Here is a 20,594-nt window from a genome sequence, read left to right as displayed (position 1 = left end):
AAGGGCAGAAAATAAGTTCACCTTTATTTGCATTACATACCTAGATCCAGAACTGAAACATGGTTTTTAGGATGACCCTGAAGACTTAGCCAATAGTCAGGGATGTTTGGAATTGTAGTCTAACAACATCTTGAGGACACCACATTGGCTACCTCTGTTCTATAGGGTAAAGGTAAAGGGACCCCTGACCATTAGGTCCAGTTGTGGCCGACTTTGGGGTTGCAGCGCTCATCTCGTTTTATTGGCTGAGTGAGTCGGCGTACAGCTTCTGGGTCATGTGGCCAGCATGACTAAGCCGCTTCTGGTGAACCAGAGCAGTGCACGGAAATGCCGTTTACCTTCCTGCCGGAGCGGTACCTATTTATCTGCTTGCACTTTGACGTACTTTCGAACTGCTAGGTTGGCAGGAGCAGGGACCAAGCAACGGGAGCTCATCCCATTGCGGGGATTCAAACCGCCGACCTTCTGATCTGCAAGTCCTAGGCTCTGTGGTTTAACCCACAGCACCACCCGCGTCCCCCCCTTCTATAGGGAGATGTATGCATAAGAATGACTATTGTACTAAAAACTTCACTACCAGTATACTAGCTGTATTATTGGGACATGAAGCTAAACATGGTCCCTAAATGCAGTTCATATGTGCAGTGCTAGTCACTTGCCCAGAAAGCTGAATAGCACCCTAAAATTGTCCACTGGCTTGAAGAGAAGTCAGCACCAGCAGTTAAGACTAGTCATGTATAGATGAAGGAATAAGCTAGATGCTTGTATTTAATCCAGACAAGATGCATCCATAAGAGGCACTTTCCCAATCACTCAGTAATATGTACCATCTGGAAGGGAAATGTAGAACAAGAACATTAGTTCAGTATCAACAGCCAAGTCAGACCAAGGTTGAATTTCCTGTGCTTCCCATCCCTCTCATTTGAATTCTCACTCCCCCAGTCTGGTTTGGCATCTCTTTTTATTGTTAAATTGTTTTATTTAGATTGTACATAAAGCCACCTTCAATAAAACTACTAATAACAATAACATCATCTGAAACTTGCACAAGAACATCACATTTAAGAGTTGTTCTTCCTCCAGGATAGATCGTTGTCAGAGTAGGTCACTCCTTATGTCGAGCTGCTTCCTGTTCTAGCTGCTTGAAATGTTTGCTTTGTGCTTAGATGGATGAATGGTTCTTGGAATCCTATGGCAGCAGTGCAGAAAGCTAGTGGAAAGGGTCAATTGTCTGTTTTTCCACAGGGCTGTAGGAGCCAGGAAAGATTAGTTCAATATGTTGTGCTTCATGAGGGGTGTCTTGTGTGCATGCACACCCATGCTCTTGGGACTAAGATACTTCATGCAAGTTTGCAGTAGCTGTTGATCACATCATTGCTGCAACTACAGCTATAGAACTCCTAGTAGAACAGTGTTAGCTCGATGATGGAACATCTGGCAGTGTCAATTATACCAGGGGGTGCATGATATCCTGGAATTCAGTGCAACCATATATTTTCTCAGTTCAACTCTTTGTTTCCTTCTCTGCTAAAAATTGAAGTGGTAGAGGAACACTGGAGGCAACTGAGCACGATCTTCACTGCTCATCTTGCCTCCTTGCCGCTCACTGCACATGCAGAATAAATTATGCAAAATGAGAAGATATGTGAAAAAAGTTCTTCCCTTTTAGCACTTGTAGCACTTTTGAAACCTGTGCAGAAGACTCTGCTTTGAAAACTGGTGTACGAAAGTTTGAAATGTACCTGGCAGACAAGGTTTGGGTAGAAAAAGAGGGGAGAAGGTGGTCTTGTTTATTAAAATATGGTTTGCTTTTACTGTATCTGTATATCTTAAACAACAATGTTAGTTCTCTAGTTCAATATGCTAAAATAAGGAATGCATAATGATTTATTTTCCTTATGTTATCTAATTTCACAATTTTGCTGCTCATGGCATTGCTTCCTTATGGTATATCCTTGTTTTCAAAATGATTCCATTCATCCTTGATTTTTTTCCACCTGTAATGCCAGATTCAGGGTAGGGTATTGCTGGATTTCCAGATTTATGAACAGTGGAACATCTTTGTGGCTATAAACATAATTGTATGTTTTCTGTATTAAAAACATTTCATTGTTTTTCTTTAATGTTGATCTCCTAAAGTACTGAAATACCTTGAATACTGGAGACTTGCAAAATAAGATGAGGATGTTTGCCAACTGCATGTCTTGGACTCCCACTTTATTTATTTATTTTTTGTTTGTTTGTTTGTTTGTTTGTTTGTACTAATATCCCACTCTTCAGCAGGGCAGTTTATAAAAAGTACCACAATTAAAACAGCTACAATGTAGAATTAAAATCCATTTGTTGTTCATATGTCTAAAATTTGAGGAGGAAAAAAAGGCTGCCTCATCTGGATATATTTCAACTTGTTGAAGAAAAGTGGTCTTGCATGTTTAAGGTGCTTATGCACAGAAGTGGATATACAGTATATGCAGGGATAGGATTTTCCATATCATGGTTTCACGTCTTTAACTGCTTGTACATGTTTTAAAGGCACACCAACTAGCTATTTATCATGCAGCCATTCAACCAGTAACTTGTGCTCCTCATAGTTCTCTCTCCATTGCCGACCAACTTGCATTCCTTTCTCCGTTCTGTGGAATTAGCTTAGCTGAATGACACCCCTTTTGTTATTCTTTTCGTGTATCCATGATAATTGTTTGGAAACATGATGCTATATTCAGGATGATTATCATCAGCTGTGAAAATGTGGTTTCTGTTCCCAGAAATGAAAAGTGCAGATTTTCACTGCATCCCCCCACCCTTTTTAAGGCAACATCAGAATCTGCCAAATGATTGGAGTGGAGGGTGCTAACTAACAAGTGGATGGGTATTAACATTGCTTGTGATCCTCCTGGAAAACAACATTGGGCTTGATGGACTGTCAGGTCTGATCTGGACAGCCGATCATTGTGTCATCCTTTTCTCTGCAGCTCCTGGAGTACGTGGGGAAGGGAAAGAGCATAATTGACGTGGGTCTAGCCCAAGCTCGGCAGCCACTAAGTACCAGGAGTCACTACTTTGAAGTTGAGATCGTAGATCCAGGAGAGAAATGCTACATTGCACTGGGCTTGGCTCGAAAGGTAAAACTGTGGTGGGGGAAAGAGTGTGCTGTGTTGTGTGCTTAATAGAGCCCCTTCAAATGCACTGCGCAGGATGCCATCTCATTTGGCTGGGGACTGCTTAAGAATGGTGCAGCATGCATGATTACTTGCATGTTCAATGGAAAATTTCCACTTGCACATAGTCTTATGTGAATGAGGTTACAGTATGACACCAGGCTGGAACTAGAAAAATTATTAGTTCTAACATAGTCCCAGGAAAGAGCTCTGCAGTGCCTGGTGTCTTTTGCAAAACAAAGAATGGTTGGAAGTTAGAAAAAAATTGAAGCAGATACCTCACTGGGTGCACTTGAACGCTGGCTTTAACTTGGTCTGTTTGAGGCTTCTTTGTGAGGTGGAATGACACAGCGGCTGATAGAAATTATGCATGCAATACAGTGTGGTGAGGCGCTCTACATGTTTCAGCTGCCACATAGAAGCCATTTCACACAGTCTTGGTGTCATGGTCATATTGCACAGGTATGGTGGCATTTTCCCTCAAACTCATCTTTGCATAAATGAGGGAAGAGTTAGATCTCTAAGCTAGCCTCCTCCTTTTAAGGACATTCCTCAGTGCAAAAAGCCACATGATATCAAACAAGTGCTTGTGGTGCCCCTGGCAGTTTTGTGTGTTGCCATGGGACAACCGCTTTGGAGAACCCCAAGGGTCTAGATCATTACTTGGTTCCTCCTAGCCTTGGGGTTCTCTGTCTTTCCATGCTTCTTTCTCCTGCGCAACTTCTGCTACAAAGATTTTTCTGAGCCAGGCTCTCTTATTGCTGAATTCCAGATAACAAATTAGAAGCAGGCAGGATTGTTCTTTGGGGCTGGTTTGGCGTCTGTCCCTCTTCCTTTCCTGTCTGATGTGGCCATCTGGTTCTGTTGTTTGCCTCAACACATGGTCTGGATTCACGTGGCTGGGTTGGCCTTCAAGGCCACACCATTCCATTCCTTCCTCATCTTGCTACAGCGAGCAAGCAAATCCCAGCAGCCATACAAGATCCAAAAAGAAAAAGAAAAGAAAAAAATAACTGGATCAACTTCCTTTCACCCTCCCTTGAGTTCCTGTCCCTACAGGGGGACAACTTATCCCCTAAACAATCTATTGATTCTACATCTGGTGTGGATGTGTTTGTGTGACCACCAGAAGCTGCTTTGTAGGAGACTTGTTTCCAGATCAGCTGGAACCCAGGGACTACCATGCCAAGTCTGAGTCTCACCAATAGGGTGTGATGGCTAAAAAGTAATGTGCAGGACTCATTTTCTTATACAAGTGTTTCCAAACTTCTGTTAGCTAAAGCACTTTATTTTTTCCTGAATTAAAATTGGAAGCACCTCAGATTTTCACCAGAAAGATTTTGCATTTAGCGCATGAAATAGTAAGAATTACCTGCCTTAGATGAGCCTAATGCATACATTTCTGCATGGCTCACTGATCATAGGTAATTTTGCCACTTTGGGCATCAGGAGTACAGATGGGGGAGGATCTGCCTACAGTGGCGGTGGGAAGACCAGAGCAGTAAATCACACAAAGACACAATGGGCATCATCATCATCATCATCATCATCATCATCAGCAGCAGCAGCTTTCCTGGATTTTATGAGCTCCAAGGATATGCTTATTTCTCTTGGCACACTGGCACACAGTGTGGCAGTTTCTGTTAAAAAATTAAGGTGTTTAAACATTTAACCAACACTGTTGTGCTTTAAAACACACATGTAATGATGTGTATTTGTGCTTCCCATCTTTTTAAGAGATGCTTTTTTGATTGGAGCTGCAAGCACAGCTATTGCAGATGTGGCATAACTCTTGCCTTAGCTGCCTTAATTCCTGTAGAGCTGGAGCTGCTTAAGCCATGCTAGGTCTAAGATTAGCATTTGAAATTGCAGAGCACACAAGAAAGTATACATTTCTTATGAAAGGCATAAAATTAAGGCATGCTGGTCTGCTGTCATCTGCTTTTGGTAAAATTACTCAGGTGGGTCCCAGGCCAATGAGGGCTTTGAAGGAAAATATCTGCAGTGCTCTTGTTTTGTACCAACTGAAGCTTTCCAGTGTGATAAGAAACCACGTTAAATGAATGCTAATACTTGTTAAATTAAAGGGCATGGTGTGGTTAGATTCGAAGATCTTGCAGCATCTTTTCCTTAGACTCCTTGAACCCTTTCTTAGTCTTTTTCTTGTCCCTTCCAGCCTAGTGAGAGAGGCACTACCTGGCTGTTGAGCTCAGGGAACTCCATAAAGTGCTGCTGAGTCACCCTTATGAATGCCCTGCAGGCTAGAACACTGTGAGTCTTGGCTACTCCAGTAAGGGCTTTTCTTCCTCCTCAGTTTTGTGGCCGTAAAGCTTTGTGGGTCTAATCCCTGTCCATGCTGAGTCAAGGTTTCCCAAAGCATTGGGATGTGCCCCTCTGAGGTACTGAGGTAATGCTCTGGGGAATCTTGACTCAGCATGGACCCCTGTCTCAGTGATCACATCTTGGTGCTCTTAATCTCAATGTGGGTTCAAGTCCCACATTGGGCAAAAGGTTCCTGCATTGCAGGGGGTTGGACTAGATGACCCTCGCGGTCCCTTCCAATTCTAGGATTCTATGAACTGTGCAGCTGCGGTGGGTGGGAGGCAGGAATCAAGCACCTTTCAAGTGGAAACCCCTTTTAAATTACAGTATTAACAGCTTGTCATTTTTCTGCTGAAAGAACCTTCAGTGATAAACTTGTAACGCTGCATGATTTGTTCTGTTTCTCTCTTGTTCCAGGACTACCCGAAAAACCGGCATCCTGGCTGGAGCAGGGGATCTGTGGCCTACCATGCAGGTGAGTGAAGATCTGCAGCACCAACGGCCAAGCTTAGGGCAAAGTGGGAAGAGCAGCTTGGTGGCTAAATGGTGTTTCTTGATATACTTTATTTGGTATATTTCCTTCCTCCATTTTCCTGAAAGTAGGAAACTGAACAACAGGTGTCTAAATCAGCAATAATAATAAGTTCAATAAAATTTTATGAATGCAGCATATTTAAAATAGCATCTTGTCTCCTCTCCACATGGCTTCCTCAAAAAGACTTCGCTAGCGATTGATTGATTGATTGATTGATTGAAGGGCAATTGAGGATTGAGGAAGGCAAAGCTCATGAGTGGGAGAGTTCCAGAGATGTGGTGTCACAACTTCAGAGGCCCTTGTTCTGCACAGCCAGCAAGTAAATCTATGAAAGCAGATATATGAAACCTGCAGATCAAGGTTCTCCCCAATGATCCAGGAGTGTAAAGAGGGTTGTTTTATGAAACTAGGCATAGCCACAAGGAGATAGGCCCTAAGCAGTTTGGGGATTTTAAAGTGCAACATTTGAGTTGCCACCAGGTTTTGGTGTAATACACATTCTGCATCACACAAGCATGAAAAATAGGAACTGAGCATCTTGGGGATTTTGGCAGCTGCTTTTGAAGGTATCCCTTCAGGATGTGAATATGCTTGAGAATATGTGGATAGTACACTAAGCAGGACAAATCCCAGCTCTGCTGTGACCCATGGGTTACCCATTTCTCTGGCAACTCACATCACTAGGTGGTTGGACGAATGAAGGAAATGTTATCGACCTGTGAGCTTTATGTTTTAGGCAGGATTGTGTACTCTCTGGCACTTAGAAAATAATAATAGAGATTATTCCCATTTTATTACAGCCAAAATTCTATGACTAGTATACATTTATCGCAGAGAGTAAAAAAGTATATGCATCTGTATAATATATTCTGCAAACCAGGGCTAGACATTGTATTACATCTGCACTGATCAAACTGTGATTAAGGTAGTTCCCCCAACTTTACAGCCTCTTGGTTGCAAAGTGACAAGATGGCCTTAGTGGTCCCTCCATCTAAATGATCTCTTTGAGCAGGATTTAGCTTGGTAGGAGATTTCACTATCATCAGGAATCTTTGCCGGGGTTAACAGGCAATGAACTATGGTTAAGTGTTATGTTTGCACAGGGTGGTTTCAATGAGAAAATAATTATCTGAAAAAAGAACCTATATGACTCAGAACAGTGGATTGGATAAACTGTTCATGGGAAGAGACAAAGAGCTATGTAAACTGCTAAGAGGTTTTTGCAATTAAGCTGTATAGAAATCCTGTTAAATAAATAAATGTGGGAGACTGAAGCTCCATCAATTGGAAAACCTTATCAGATTCCCATTCACTTCTTCCGTTCCTGTGTGATCTCACCAGGCTGAAGGGCTGGAAACTTAAAAAAAGTACAGCTGTGATTACTGTGAATTTGAATTCTTCACTTGCAACAGATGGTAGAATGTACATAATTTTGCTTACAATATTGCTAAAGCTCGTCACTTAAAAAAAAAATACAAGACAGATAAACAATTGGCGCCTCTGGCAACTGTCCACACTTCTTTGAGAAGCATTTCTCACAATTTGAGATTTGTTGCTATAGGGGGCCACTAGGAGGCGCATCGGAAGATGGCTGACAATAACATCTCTCCGACCCACACGAGGTACCGTATTTTTCGCACCATAGGACGCACTTCCCCCCCTCCTAAATAGCAAGGGAAAATGTGTGTGCGTCCTATGGAGCGAATGCAGGGGGGAGGCAGTCAGGAAAAGCCCCCAAGAGCCGCACACAAGCTTCGTGCGCTCTTGCAGGCTTTTCCCTAGGAGGGAGAAGGGACTGACCGGCCGCATTAGTCCCTTCTGCCTCCTCGGGGAAAAGCCCCCAAGAGCGGCGCCCCCTTTAAAGGCTGTGCGGCTCCTGCGGGCTTTTCTACGAGGTGGGGGAATCCCCCCACCTCCCAGAAAAGCCAGGAGAAGCCGCGCAGCCCCTTTAAAGAGCGTGCGGCTTCTGTGGGAGGTGGGGGAAGCTGCAGCAGATTCCCTTTGAAGCGGCATTGTGGGAGGGGAGCAGCTTACACTCGTGTAAGTAGCTCCTCTCCCACTTTCCTGCTTCAAAGCAACTACGGAGGAGGGAAGGAAGGGGACCATGCATCCTCCGCTGCTGACGGCTGCAGCGGATTCCCTCCTCCGTGATTGCTTTGAAGCAGGAAAGTGGGAGGGGAGCAGCTTACACTCGTGTAAGCAGCTCCTCTCCTACTTTCCTGCTTCAAAGCAATCACGGAGGAGGGAAGGAAAGGGACCATGGATCCTCCACTGCTTGCGGCTGCAGCAGATTCCCTCCTCCTGGGCTCCCTTTGAAGCAGCAAAGTGGGAGGGGAGCAGCTTACACTCGTGTAAGCAGCTCCTCTCCCACTTTCTTGCTTCAAAGTGGAGGGAATCCACTGCAGTTGCGAGCAGAGGATCCATGGTTTCGCTTCCTTCCCTCGAAGCAGGGTGCGGGGGTGCAGGGGGGAAAGACAGCAGGAAATAGATGCCGGGCAGGAAGACACAACCACACTTTGACCACTGAAAGTCCACCCCAGCCTCCCCAGATTTCCACTGAGACGGCCAGGCTAATCTCGATGGCCATAAGTCTGGCTTAGCATTATTAACTGGACTTAGATAAGCCATGGTTCCCCTTCCTACCCTCCTCTGAGGCTCGATTTAAAGCAGCAAAGCGGACAGGAGCCGCCCGCTTTGCTGCTTTAAATAGTTTAGTGCAACATTTTATTCAGAATATTTTTTTTCGTATTTTCCTCCTTTAAAAACTAGGTGCTCCCTATGGTCAGGTGCGCCCTATGGAGTGAAAAATACGGTAATTTGGAGGCTATGATGGGAGTAATTAGCCTCCCTACCCCCCCCCCGGATGGTGGGGGGGGACTGCCTTGCCTGCTGTGCCCTATACCACCCCCGAATTTGTGGGGATGGGGGCACTAGGCACAAAGCCCTCCTGTGGGATTCCGGTGCTCCTGGACGCCGTCCCTGATCCACGCCACTAGCTGCAAGAACTTCAAAAGAAACAATTTGGATGAAGGAATGCACATATTTCAAGGAAGGAGGGGGAGTAAAGACTGCTAACAGAAGAGATCTCTGATAAAACAAGACAAGATTAAATCATGAGAAGATACGCCAAGACACGGTATGGCAAATGACTGATGGGGGAGGGGAAAAAAACTTTCCTTTCTTTCCTTAGGTGATTAAACAAGAATCCCCTCCCCTCACGAGTCAGAAATTGTGTTTTAAGGACTTAAGCTGTGGATTTAAGGCTGTGTGGAGATAAACTTTCGAACCAAAGCATGTTTTAAGAAGAGCGTGGAATGTATAAGAGCTTTGGAATGACGCAGTTAAAAATGCCGTCGCCATATTGGGAAGTTCTGTCGGAGGACTTGAGTCTGGGAGGAGAAATAGAGAAATAGAGTTGTTTTTATATTGTGGGTGAAACTCCTCAGAGGGACTTAAGAGCGACAGCTTTGCGAGATTAATGATGGAAAGAGCGATGTTATCTATGAAGGCAATGATATATGGAAACCATCTCGATTTGAGGATTGGAAGAACGGAAAAATTCACACAGGATTATTATTGGTGTTTATCGGCTTAAGGAGACTATCAGAAGAGATCATAAAGAAAAAAGAGAAAATATATGAACAAGATGTGCTGTGGAAACAGCAAGATAAGACTGGATAGAATTATGAACTCTGTTTGGACTGATTTGGATTGATTTGGACATTAACGCAGTAGCAAGAAGATGATCAGAATCCCCCTTCGGATCTTGAAATATGGGTCCCCCCAATAAAAATTTAAAATTCGGCTTTGTAATTCGGAATTTATGTGATGTGATTTAATTTGATTTGATTGGCCGGTTAATAAAAATTTATTTTTTTAAAAAGAGATTTGTTGCTATAAACCAAAGTAAAAAGATTGCCTTTTCCTCAGATACAGACTCTATGGCCAGCTGGCTGAGGCAGATTTGCTTCCTATGAGAGCCAGAAGCATCTCAGCTTCTCTAGCCTTGACCATCTGCCGCAGATTTGGCCTGTGATCTCTTCTGTGTATCCTTGAACCGAATGTTTTCTCCTTTTGATCGCACTCTTGATTTCACTCCTCAGTCTAAGTGGTTTGAAGTTGGTGGTGAGAGCTGTGAATTTGGGCACACTTGGGAGCTTCAACATTCGTGCTCAGGCTGCCTTGTGAGGAGTGGCCCATGACTTCATAAGAGTGGAGGAAGAGTTGGGAGGCAAGCATATGAGATAAAATAGCAGTTTGTGTCATGAAGAGTGCTTAATGTGTTTGTACTAAGGTATCTCTAGGCTGGATTAATAAAATCCACTCATCCTTCCGTGTGGTAAAGGGTCTTCTTGGATCTTCAGCTACTGCAGGACTGGCCAACTTGTGACCCTCCAGATGCCATTGGACTACAGCTTCCATTATTCCTGACCATTGGCCATGCTGGCTGGGGCTGATGGGAGCTGGAGCCTATCAACATCTGTATCTAGTACAATAAAGGAGCCCACCAAGAGTATTCAAAGCATATTAGTGAGCATGCTCTCTCTATTTTTTCCAGAACAAGATAGGAAAATTATTTGCCTTGAGGATGATCTATGGTTGAAATGCATTGGACATTCATACTAAACAAACTGCTACTTTTTACTACCTGTATCGAGCTTGCCTCCTCCCTCTTCTGATTTTGAGTTTGGTGCTATCCTCAGTACTCTCTTGCCCTGTAACTTCATGGCCACCATGAGGCTGTATTGGTATATATGTGAGCGAGCACACCATGCAGGCCACATGTTCAGTGCAGTTCCCTCTTTTGTTGGGATAGGATGGCTTTGGTAAAGGAGCAGTTTGAAACTTTTCTGCTGCCCTGGACTGACTGTTATCTGCAAAGAACAACAGCAATTCAGCTTCAATCCAGCAATTCTGCTTCACTGGATGCTCCTGGGTTCTGCTATTATGAAAGAGGGAGAAAAACTCCCTATATACTTTCTCCACAGAAGGCATAATTTTACCAAGAGGGCCTTCTCGGTAGTGGTACCCACCCTGCAGAACACCCTCCCATCAGATGTCAAGGAGATATGTAACTATACAACCTTTAGAAGACATCTGAAGGCAGCCCTCTACAGGGATGTTTTTAATGTTTTATTATGTTTTTGTATCCTCTGGAAGCTGCCCAGAGTGGTTGGGGCAACCCAGTCAGATGGGTGGGGTACAAATAAAATAACATCATCATTAACAACAACGAAAACAACAACACACCTCTATCATTTCCCCCCTCCCCTTACTTGGCTCCGCTCCAAAACTATAAAGAAGTGTGTTAGTTTACCAGAGCCCATGGACCAGCCCTATACCAAACTCTCTGCCATTTTCCTGATATCCTGTATCCTCACTGGCTTGCAGCTTGAAGTTTTGAATGGCTAAGAAGCCATATACAATCAAACCCTTCTCGTCAGCAGACCAGGAGAGCCACCTGCACACCCATTGCTGAACATGCCTTCCTTACCTCCAGTTGCCCTTTCCTTAATCACTTTGCTGGCTGCAGTGTCTTTGGGTTCTGATCTCAGCTGCCTTGTTACTTCACGCCTAATTCCTGGTCAGACTTTTGAGATGGATCCCACCGCTGCTACTGAATAACCAGAGCCCTGCTAGGGGAAATAGCTTGCCTAAAATAAACTGGGATCTTGGTATGCTGGGAAGCCCTTTGAACGCGGTTCGAAGAGCGGGAGGGGAAATAGAGATAGATGTGAGTGCAAGATACCTCTACAAGTTGCTGCTCAGTGTAATGATAACTGAGAATGGCTTAGCAAACACAAAGAGCTTTTGCTCCTCTCCAGTCCTTTTTGCTCTTGCACCGTGCTGCATTCACAGCGCTGAGTTAGTCTCAGAATATCCTATGAACTAATACTATCGGTTACGCTCTCTCTCCACTTTCTATGAGCTGTAGCCTAGAACAAAAATTGACTACATACTGAGCTTAGTAAGGTATGAGTGTAAGTCCGAGTCCCAGTTTGGATGGTGCACTTAAGCCATTGTGAACTGATCCATGCATGCGGCAGAATAGGGAGTTAGAATGGACAGTGCCCTATCAGATGGTACGTTGATGATCATGTTGTTTAAATTCCTCCCCATGTGAAAGCAAACAAAGACAGCTCCCCACAAATAGAAAAGCAGCACTGCACAGTGTGAGCTGGGTTACAGTCCTGATGTACAGTCAAACCTCGGCTCCCAAACGCCTCCGTTTTGGAAAATTTTGGCTCCCGAACGCCGAAAACCCCAAAGTAAATGCTCTGGTTTTCAAACGTTTTTTGGAAGCTGAAACATCCGACGTGGCTTCCGCTTGAGTGCAGGAAGCTCTTGCAACCAATCGGAAACTGCACCTTGGTTTTCGAACATTTCGGAAGCCGAGTAGGCTTCCAGAACGGATTGCGTTCAACAACTGAGGTTTGACTGTACTAGTTATTTGTGGGAGTTTGAGGGAGCATTCAAAATAACATTCCCACCTTCAGCCTGAAGTCCTCTGAACCAGTTGCATCTTATACTACTTTATTCTGCATAGAGAAGGCAGCCTGCATCTCCTTCCTGGAGTGCTTAGACAGCAGCGTTAGCGAGAGAAGGTGCATTCAACCTCCGCCTTCTCCCCTGTAAGGCCATCCCTCATCCTTCTTTGCCCTGTAGGCATTTCCCTCTCCAGCCTGCTGTTTTGATTTCCTTGCCTGTGCCTGTTGAGCAGAGGGGGATTCCCTAAAAGGCACTCTTGCTGGCCAGCCTTCATTATTTTAGACACACTCTGGAATGTTTACACAACATTATTCCCAAAGTTTCCTTGGCAACATGGGAAAATATTTACTGCCCTTTTGCTGAACAAACCTCCCTCCTTCATGGAGACAAAGGACCTTGGCCACATGCCTTTTGCTCCGGGCACCCGCATCCGCTGCATAGCTGAACTTGGAGAGACAAAGTGAGTGCCAAAGTCTTTCAAGTGGTCTGGGTCCCCCCTTCCCTTCTCCCTTTTGTTCTTGTCTGCCTAGAGGCAGGGAACTGTTTGGACCACCAGGTTCAGAACTTGCCTGTCTTTGATCATGGGTGTCGAATAGTGTGTTTGCCCTCTCTGGCCTGGCAGGGTAGTGTGCCTGATTGAATGAACCAGTTTGTTTGGCCCTGGAGGGACTGCATGGTGAACAGGCATTATGGGAAAGTTTCTTAGCACTTCAAGCCCTGGGGAGGCATACTCAGCCATCATGCCAAATGTGCTTTAGGAGTTGAAACCAGGCTCTTCACAAATCATGATTCATCGTTACCTACCTCAGGGCTGTTACCATGAGATACACACTCCTGACTTCATGTACAAGGAATCCCAGATTGCTTCCTGGAACCATTTCTCAGTTATGAATGTCATGCTAGGGTTTTTTGATAGTTGAGTCAAGAAAATTCTGATCATGTTAAGAACCGTGTATACTTCTAGCTTGCATCTACCTCTGGTTCATCCTTTGAATGTGTAAAATTCATGAAACATGAAATGAAAAATTGAAAAAACATAAAGTGAGTTGTGGGGTTGTTGTTTAAATGAAGTTTCATGGTTTAAATGAAGTTTCAGTCTTGCTGAAAGGATTTCCCATCTCTGATGACAAACAAGACCCCACATTGCATATCAGCACTGTTCAGTCACCATCCAGTTGCTTGCTTAATGTAGAAATGGTGAACTTTCACCCTAATTCTCTACATCTCACCTTTTGTACTTAGCATCTGACTGTCAGTATCCTTAATGGCATTGGAATAAAACGGCCTAGAAAATAGAGCTGAGCTGAACTTGTATGACTTTTGTGGTGGGAGAAGCTTTCTTAAAAGAGCTGATCTAATTGCATGAAAATCTTAAGTGTTTCTCTGATTGTTGGCCATGTTTTGGATACTAATCACAATAAAACCCTGAGGCTGATGTTTCAGGTTCCAGAAAACTGCACTCCCATAGCTATCAGTCCACAGCTCAGCAGAGCTCCCAAGACTTGGGAACAAGAGAGTTATGCAATCCTTGAGCTTGTCTGAGTAAACACTGGGAAGCCTCCAAGTGAATTGAAAGTTAGGCAGAGTCCCTTTATATCAACTCTCATTGTCCCTAACCATGGAACATAGTGGCTGGTGCTGATGGGAGTTGGGAGTCCCATAACTTCTGGAGGGCCACAGGTTGCTCACCCGTGTGTGTGTGTGTGTGTGTGTGTGTGTATAGATATGCTCTCTTTCTCTTTCATTCATACATACATGCTCTCTCTGTAACCCCCCCCTCCAAGCTCAAGCGATGAGGCATGGTTTGGCTGGACAGTGTGGCTTAGGGGATACCTGTGGCATCTCCACCTGAGCTTTTGAGACATCAGCATTTTGCTTTGCTGGTATTGTGGGGGCAGGCAGGAATACCCAGAAGTCTCATGTGCTGGTTGAGGTCAGCATTTTCTTCCAGATTTGTTCCTAGACTTTATCAATGGTGCATCTTTTCTCTTTTGCAGATGATGGCAAGATCTTTCATGGGAGTGGAGTGGGCGACCCCTTTGGGCCTCGCTGCTACAAGGGAGACATTATGGGCTGTGGGATCATGTTCCCGCGTGACTACATCCTTGACAGCGAAGGTGAGTGTCTAGAACTTGGTGAATCATGATACTAAGTAAAGCAAGCAATAAATACATCGCAGTGGATGGCTCTGAGTCATGACATGCTTGTGTGAACAGAGCTTGATTTGCATTGGCAAGTTTCTGCAGACAACTTTTCGGAGACATCTGAAGGCAGCCCCGGATCAGGAAGGTTTAATGTTGGATGTTTTTGTAAGTGTTGGAAGCTGCCCAGAGGGGCTTGGACAACCCAGCCAGATGGGTGGGGTATAGTAGTAGTAGTAGTAGTAATAATAATAATAATAATAATAATAATGATAATAATAGTAGTAGTAGTGTTAGGACTAATCTATATTCTCTAGTACATTGTATAATACCATTCTGACAAATAGGACATGTTAGCAAGCTGAAATCTTAGCATGTTTATATTGGTCATCTATGGTCTAAACTTGTGTGTGTGTGTGTGTGTGTGTGTGTGTGTGTGCAGATTGGGGTGGTGGGTTTTTTAAAACCTAACTTCCGTAAGACTCACTTTTTGGCTACTTAGAGGCAATTTTTAGTTCCACTGGTGGCAAGGCAGCTGGCTCATTTACAAGCCTGGATTAAACCGGCATGGTGGCATTGTGATAACGTATCTTCGTACTTTCCTCACCTGGTCCTTCTACTGTGCAAGGTGACCAATGTTGCCATGTTCCTGAAGTTGGAACTCAGCTGTTGGCCTCACTTTGCCCTCTTCCCTGAGGATTCTGATGGCCTAGTGTTCCTGCCACCCTCTTCTCTAAAAGCAAGAGTTCTAAAGGTTCTTCATTGCCAGAGGAGTGCTAGACAGAGAACAGGGTAGGGAAGCTGTGCTTACCATTAAAGGGTTTGAGGGGAGGAAGCTTCCTTAGTGACTGCAGATCTGAGCCAGAGGCAGTTTTGTGGCTGTGAAGCCTACCCTTGGAATGATTTTCCTGTAGTGGTTGACTGGCGTGCATGAATCCATGGCAAGAATTATATAGGGGTGTGGGTGCCCTACAGGTGACAGTGATGACAGCTGTGACACGGTGGCTATCCGGGCCAAACCGCGAGGCGTGAGGAATGTCCTTTACTTGCACCAGGAAGCTGAAGAGGAGGAGGAGGAGGAAGAGGATGGGGAAGACATGGAGCAAGAACATGAAGGCAAGAAAGTGGTGGTAAGTGCCAGCAAGAGTTACTGATAAGACTAACTTCTTTCTGTCAAGATCAAAGGGAATTAAAACACATCATTTAGAAGAGTGGAACTGTCCCTTTCCCAAATCAGGAAGTGCTTGAGAAAGTAGAATGGCTTCTATTTGGAAGCAAGAAACAGAGCAGACTAAGTTCCCTTAGGAAATGCATGCATCAGGTTTATTGGTTGAGCCCTACCCTTGCAACAGCCTTCTCCAACAGGGCACCCTCAAGATGTTTAAACTTTACCTCCCATTAGCTCCAGCCAGCACAGTGAGTGTTCAGGAATGATGGGCTTGTACTCCAGTAAGATTTGGAAGGCACTGCGTTGGGGAAGGCTACCTTGCAACTTGCACATTACCAATGTTCATTACCCTTCTGGTTGTACCCCTTCCCCCTGGTTGGTGACTTGAATAATTCTGGTTGCAGAATGTAGGTTCCCTTAGCATATAATTCTGACTTTTATTTTCCGCATATTAGTGGTTCCACAAGTAGCTCCCACTATTGAGCAGGTAATACAAGAGTTTTAGAAGATACTTGATCACAAATAGGGCTGTGAGTATCGGTATCTCACTTTAACATTTAACATCTGCAGCTCTTGGCTTCCATTTGTTTTCTTTTTCAAAATGGTTTCTAGTCCTTAATGGCTGCAAACATAAATATGTGGCAATAACTTTTGAAATTCTAAAATATAAAGCAGGGAGGGAAGAATAAGCACACTTTTCAATGATCTGGGCATTTCTTCTCATTGCATGCTTCTCATAATGTGTAGCTAGAGAAAAACTACTTGCATTGAGCAAATTTCTTCAGGCCACAGAATCTCATTTTAGAGTTGGGAGCTTTTTCTTTTAGCTCCCCCCCTTCAGGTTTCTGAGGTACCAGAAGGTCTAGCTTTGCAGCCATAGAGGCTAGAATCTTTTATTCCTTATAGTATAATAAAATGTCTCCCAGGATGCTAAATTTTGTGCTCCCTGACACAGTTCTGGAGTAGCTGCCTTTCCCTGGACAGTTCAGTGCAAAATGTGGGATCCTGCCCCCTGAGAGGAATATTGTTGGCTGCACTTCATAGTTAACCACATGGTTATTGTCATCTTAGTCCACAGTCAGAAGGCAGGGTCCTACCAGGCAGGAGCTCAGCCACTTAAGTTGGCAGCTGTTTCATACGTCTACCAGTGTTGTCAAGGGATAGGTTACAGGCCTCTGTAAAGCAGCTAGCTTGTTGTCAGCCCCTCGGGAGTTTCTGTGGTTCTGTTCCCAGTATATGCTAAGGAAGAGAAAAAGTCATGCTCCCGTTGCTCTATGATTATCATCTTGTCCGTCATCACTTGGTCTGGTTTATGCTAGTTTTCTCATTGTGTTTAAGGTTCCCCTGGTGGCTGCTATTAGCAATGCTCCAGGGTGGCTTTACTCCCAGATTTGAGGTCACAAAGAACTTGAGATCCCAGCGTTGTGCCAACATGCACTGCTGGTAATGTTGGTTTGTCACTGTCTAGATCAAGATGGGTACAGTGAATTAGGTAATAAGCAATGCCATGTGATAATATCTCTTTATAGATTGTATTACTTCAGACTGAGGGTGGGGAGGGGGTGTCAATTTCTGGATGTTCCCTGATTTTTTTTGGACAGGGGGAACAGAACTCTGTGCACATACAAATCTGGCAAATCAGCTAATGCTTGAGTTAGTAGCACCTTTCCTCTAGCTGTGTATGTGGAAGGAGACCTTTCTAAAACTGAACATTCAAATGCTTAATGTTCCCATCTGCAGCCTGAAGTGGTGCAGTCCAGCAAGATACATATCAGGTTAAGGTAGCTGTTCATGCATTTTGTCTCAGAGATTCCTTTATGCACAAGCTGGGCTTGTACTTGCTAAGAACTGGTTCCTTGCCTTATAGGAAACCCTGGATTACAAATAGCTATTCATAGATTTGGGCGGGACACTGGACTTTGCTTTTGCTCTGACCGCCTGGAAGCTTGAACAGAGCTGGATAAGGGACTTTAGTTGACTGTCTTAGGTTGTCACCGGTAGTCTTTAATTATTACTTTTTAAAAGCAGATTTTTATATTGACCTTTTTAGTCAACTGAGTTTGTAGAAGCTGATCTAATTTTGTGCATTGTTCTTAAGCACATAACAAATCAATCTGCCTTTTGGAAATTTCATGCAGAGCCTGGTTCTGCAGAAGGAGAATCAACTGCAGAGGTCAACTGCACTGATCTGACCTGAAGTCTTGTGTTTCTTTTCTGTCTCTTCCCACCCCTTTTCCCTCCCAGGTGTTCTTCACGCGCAATGGGAAGATTATTGGCAAGAAAGATGTTGTGGTGCCATCTGGGGGCTTTTATCCCACTATTGGGATGCTGAGCAGTGGAGAGAAGGTCAAGGTAGATCTGCACCCACTCAGCGGCTGAGAATGAAGGGCCCTGTGTGGGGAGCATCTCTCTTTCCTGCTGCCATTCCTTGGACTGGCCTGTTGTTCAGGTTGTTCTCTGTTGGACTTGCAGCCTCTGCCTCCAGGGGCAGCATTTCGTCTGTGGGGCCATATAGATCATATAGATATCTGTCTAGCTAACACCACCTGAGCCCACCTATCTTGGTCTCCCCCCGCCCCCCCAAAAAATCCTATGTGATTGCAGATACTTTTGGGCTCCTTGTACCATTGCTGGATGCTGGATCAATCCTGAGGCTCTTGTTCCCAAGCAGGTCTGGGATTAATTACTGGGACAGTGTCCCACTCTCTTCCCAATCACAATGTTCCAAGTCTGTGTGGCTCTGGCTTCTCAGCTTTTGAAAGGGAGGCTGGGATATGGCCTGGCCTTGTTGCACTCTGAATGCAACGGGCCCCGTTTTGTGATGTAACAGCACAGCAGCTCTCTACCATTCCTGTGCACCATATTGCATCAGGCATTTGTTGCCCCTCCCCAGCTGCAGGCCAGCCCCACAACATCTTGCCTTTCTGGTTTCCCTGCAAATCCCTTTGCCACTTTTTAATGTACACTTGCTCCTCCAGTTGAAACGTAGCTTGAGAGGAGCCCGTACCAATTTTGAGGATTGCATGAGGGAATGTTATACAGATGGTGAAAATCTTTCTTTGACTGTATTTTCCTGTGTGTTGTGTGCACCTTCCTGTCACATCACTTGTTTAAAGGAGGCGGCTTTCCATCCATGCTGAACTCCCTTCCTGCTATTGTGCTAGCATGCCTTCTTCCTAGTGCCAGTCTGGAGGTGTGTTGTGAGGGCACCCTGCCTTCTTCCCAGCTCCCTTTCCTGAGCCATTCAGATCCCTCAAATAATTGATGCTGGACCCTGGAAGGGTGGTGCTTGTCCTGGGTGCAATGCTGCTGCAAACCTGTACTGCTGCTACTGCCATTTTGTAAGTGGGAGTGGGAGCAAGCAGAGATAAGGGGCGTGAAATGTCCCCTGCAGTTTGATTGTAAAGCGTTTTCTCTTCCTCCTCCAAGTTAATGAGGGCTGGCCCTTGATGTGTAGGCCTGCCCTTGTCTTTCTTTGCACTCTAGGTCTCTTGTCCTCTGCGTTGTGCTTGCTGTCTTGTAACCTTACCTGTTTTGGCTCTGAGGTTATTCAAAGGCTCTTCAGAACTGTAAGAATCTGTCATGATGTCACTTGTGTAGGTGTGGCTAATCTATGGCAGGAGATCCTTGATCCTGGGGGCGGTAGATAGGGGAAGGACAGGCCCCTACACTAGCCCCTCTGGCCCTATTGCTGCTATTAGTTTTCTCAGAAGAGGGTGGTCCTGCAAATAGTTGCACTGGCTCCCTCTTGTGGTCCAGTTACCTGGCTTTGTTGCAATTGTACTGTTTTTAATAGGTGGGTTGGGAACATAAGCATCCCTTTGTGGTTCGTTCTTGCTTGAATGTTGATGTTGTGCCAGCAACCACCCCAGACTCTTTGGAAATGTGACAGCACCTCCATCTTCAACCTTAATCCATGCTGCTGTTGCCACTGGTGGCTGCTTCCTATCACCAAAATAACCTAATACTTGAGTGGGATGCCAGAGAGAGAGAGAGAGAGATCAGCAGGCTTTGCTGTTGCAATCCTTGGAGAGAGCCAAAATACTGTCACCCTGCACCTTGTTGTGCAGCCTGCTCTTGGCCTGTGTGAGCTGACGGTTGTCTGGTCTGAACAGAACCTCCTCCTCTCCAGCTCTGCATGGCACCGGTTCCTGCTGCATCGCTGTAGAAAGAATCTTTATACATTCAATAAAGTTGAAATGTCCATATTTATCCAGCACTGGAATAGGCTTCTGTGTTATTTTTATAATGCTTCACTACATCCTAACCCCATTCTCCATTGTGTGGACCTTATATCTTCACAGTGCCCTCACTGGTTGTACTAGCTGGCCCTTGGGGCCCTTCAAAGTCTACAATATTGTGATTTTAAGTGTGCGCTGCATGTGGAAGTGGCCTTCTCCCCGCCCAACAGTGGCAAATGTGCATCATGATGATATTGAAGTGGCAAGCTGTATCTGTTTCTGTGTATGGAATTGGAACGTCTGAAGCTAGGGCTCCCTGCTGTTGCATGTGACTAGTTCCTGTAACTGTAGCTAGAGCACATCCAGTGTGTGGCCATAACCTCTTTCTGGTGCTAAAAGCACAATAAGAAATTCAGATTGCAACAAAGGACTCCTGCTTGGAGAATCTCCAGGCCTTGCCTGCTGCAGCCTTTGTTTCCCCCTTCCCAAAGTGAGAAGCTAAACAAGACAATGATTGAAAGACAGACACAGGTGCCAAATAACAAAAGTAGAGCAAGCACCCGTTGGGTGTTAATTTTAAGAAGTAAACAGAAGGTGTGT

General features: G+C 44.8%; 1 protein-coding gene across 3 annotated transcripts in view; it reads left to right on the top strand.

Annotated features, from left to right (window-relative positions):
* SPRYD3 (SPRY domain containing 3) overlaps positions 1 to 20,038 on the top strand; it is a 45,181-nt gene extending 25,143 nt beyond the window's left edge. For all 3 annotated transcript variants that reach the window (XM_081851775.1, XM_081851774.1, XM_081851776.1), the window contains exons 7-11: positions 2,973 to 3,122; positions 5,898 to 5,955; positions 14,502 to 14,621; positions 15,621 to 15,775; positions 18,058 to 20,038. In XM_081851775.1, coding sequence (XP_081707901.1) covers positions 2,973 to 3,122; positions 5,898 to 5,955; positions 14,502 to 14,621; positions 15,621 to 15,775; positions 18,058 to 18,192 — 618 coding nt within the window. In that variant the 3' untranslated portion in view covers positions 18,193 to 20,038. The remainder of the gene's footprint in view (positions 1 to 2,972; positions 3,123 to 5,897; positions 5,956 to 14,501; positions 14,622 to 15,620; positions 15,776 to 18,057) is intronic.
* Positions 20,039 to 20,594: the final 556 nt, after the last annotated feature.

Source organism: Podarcis erhardii (genome assembly GCF_964252035.2).
Source record: "Podarcis erhardii genome assembly, chromosome: 2".
NCBI lineage: Eukaryota > Metazoa > Chordata > Lepidosauria > Squamata > Lacertidae > Podarcis > Podarcis erhardii.
Note: the sequence above shows the minus strand (reverse complement) of the source record. Positions and strands in the feature narration are given on the sequence as shown.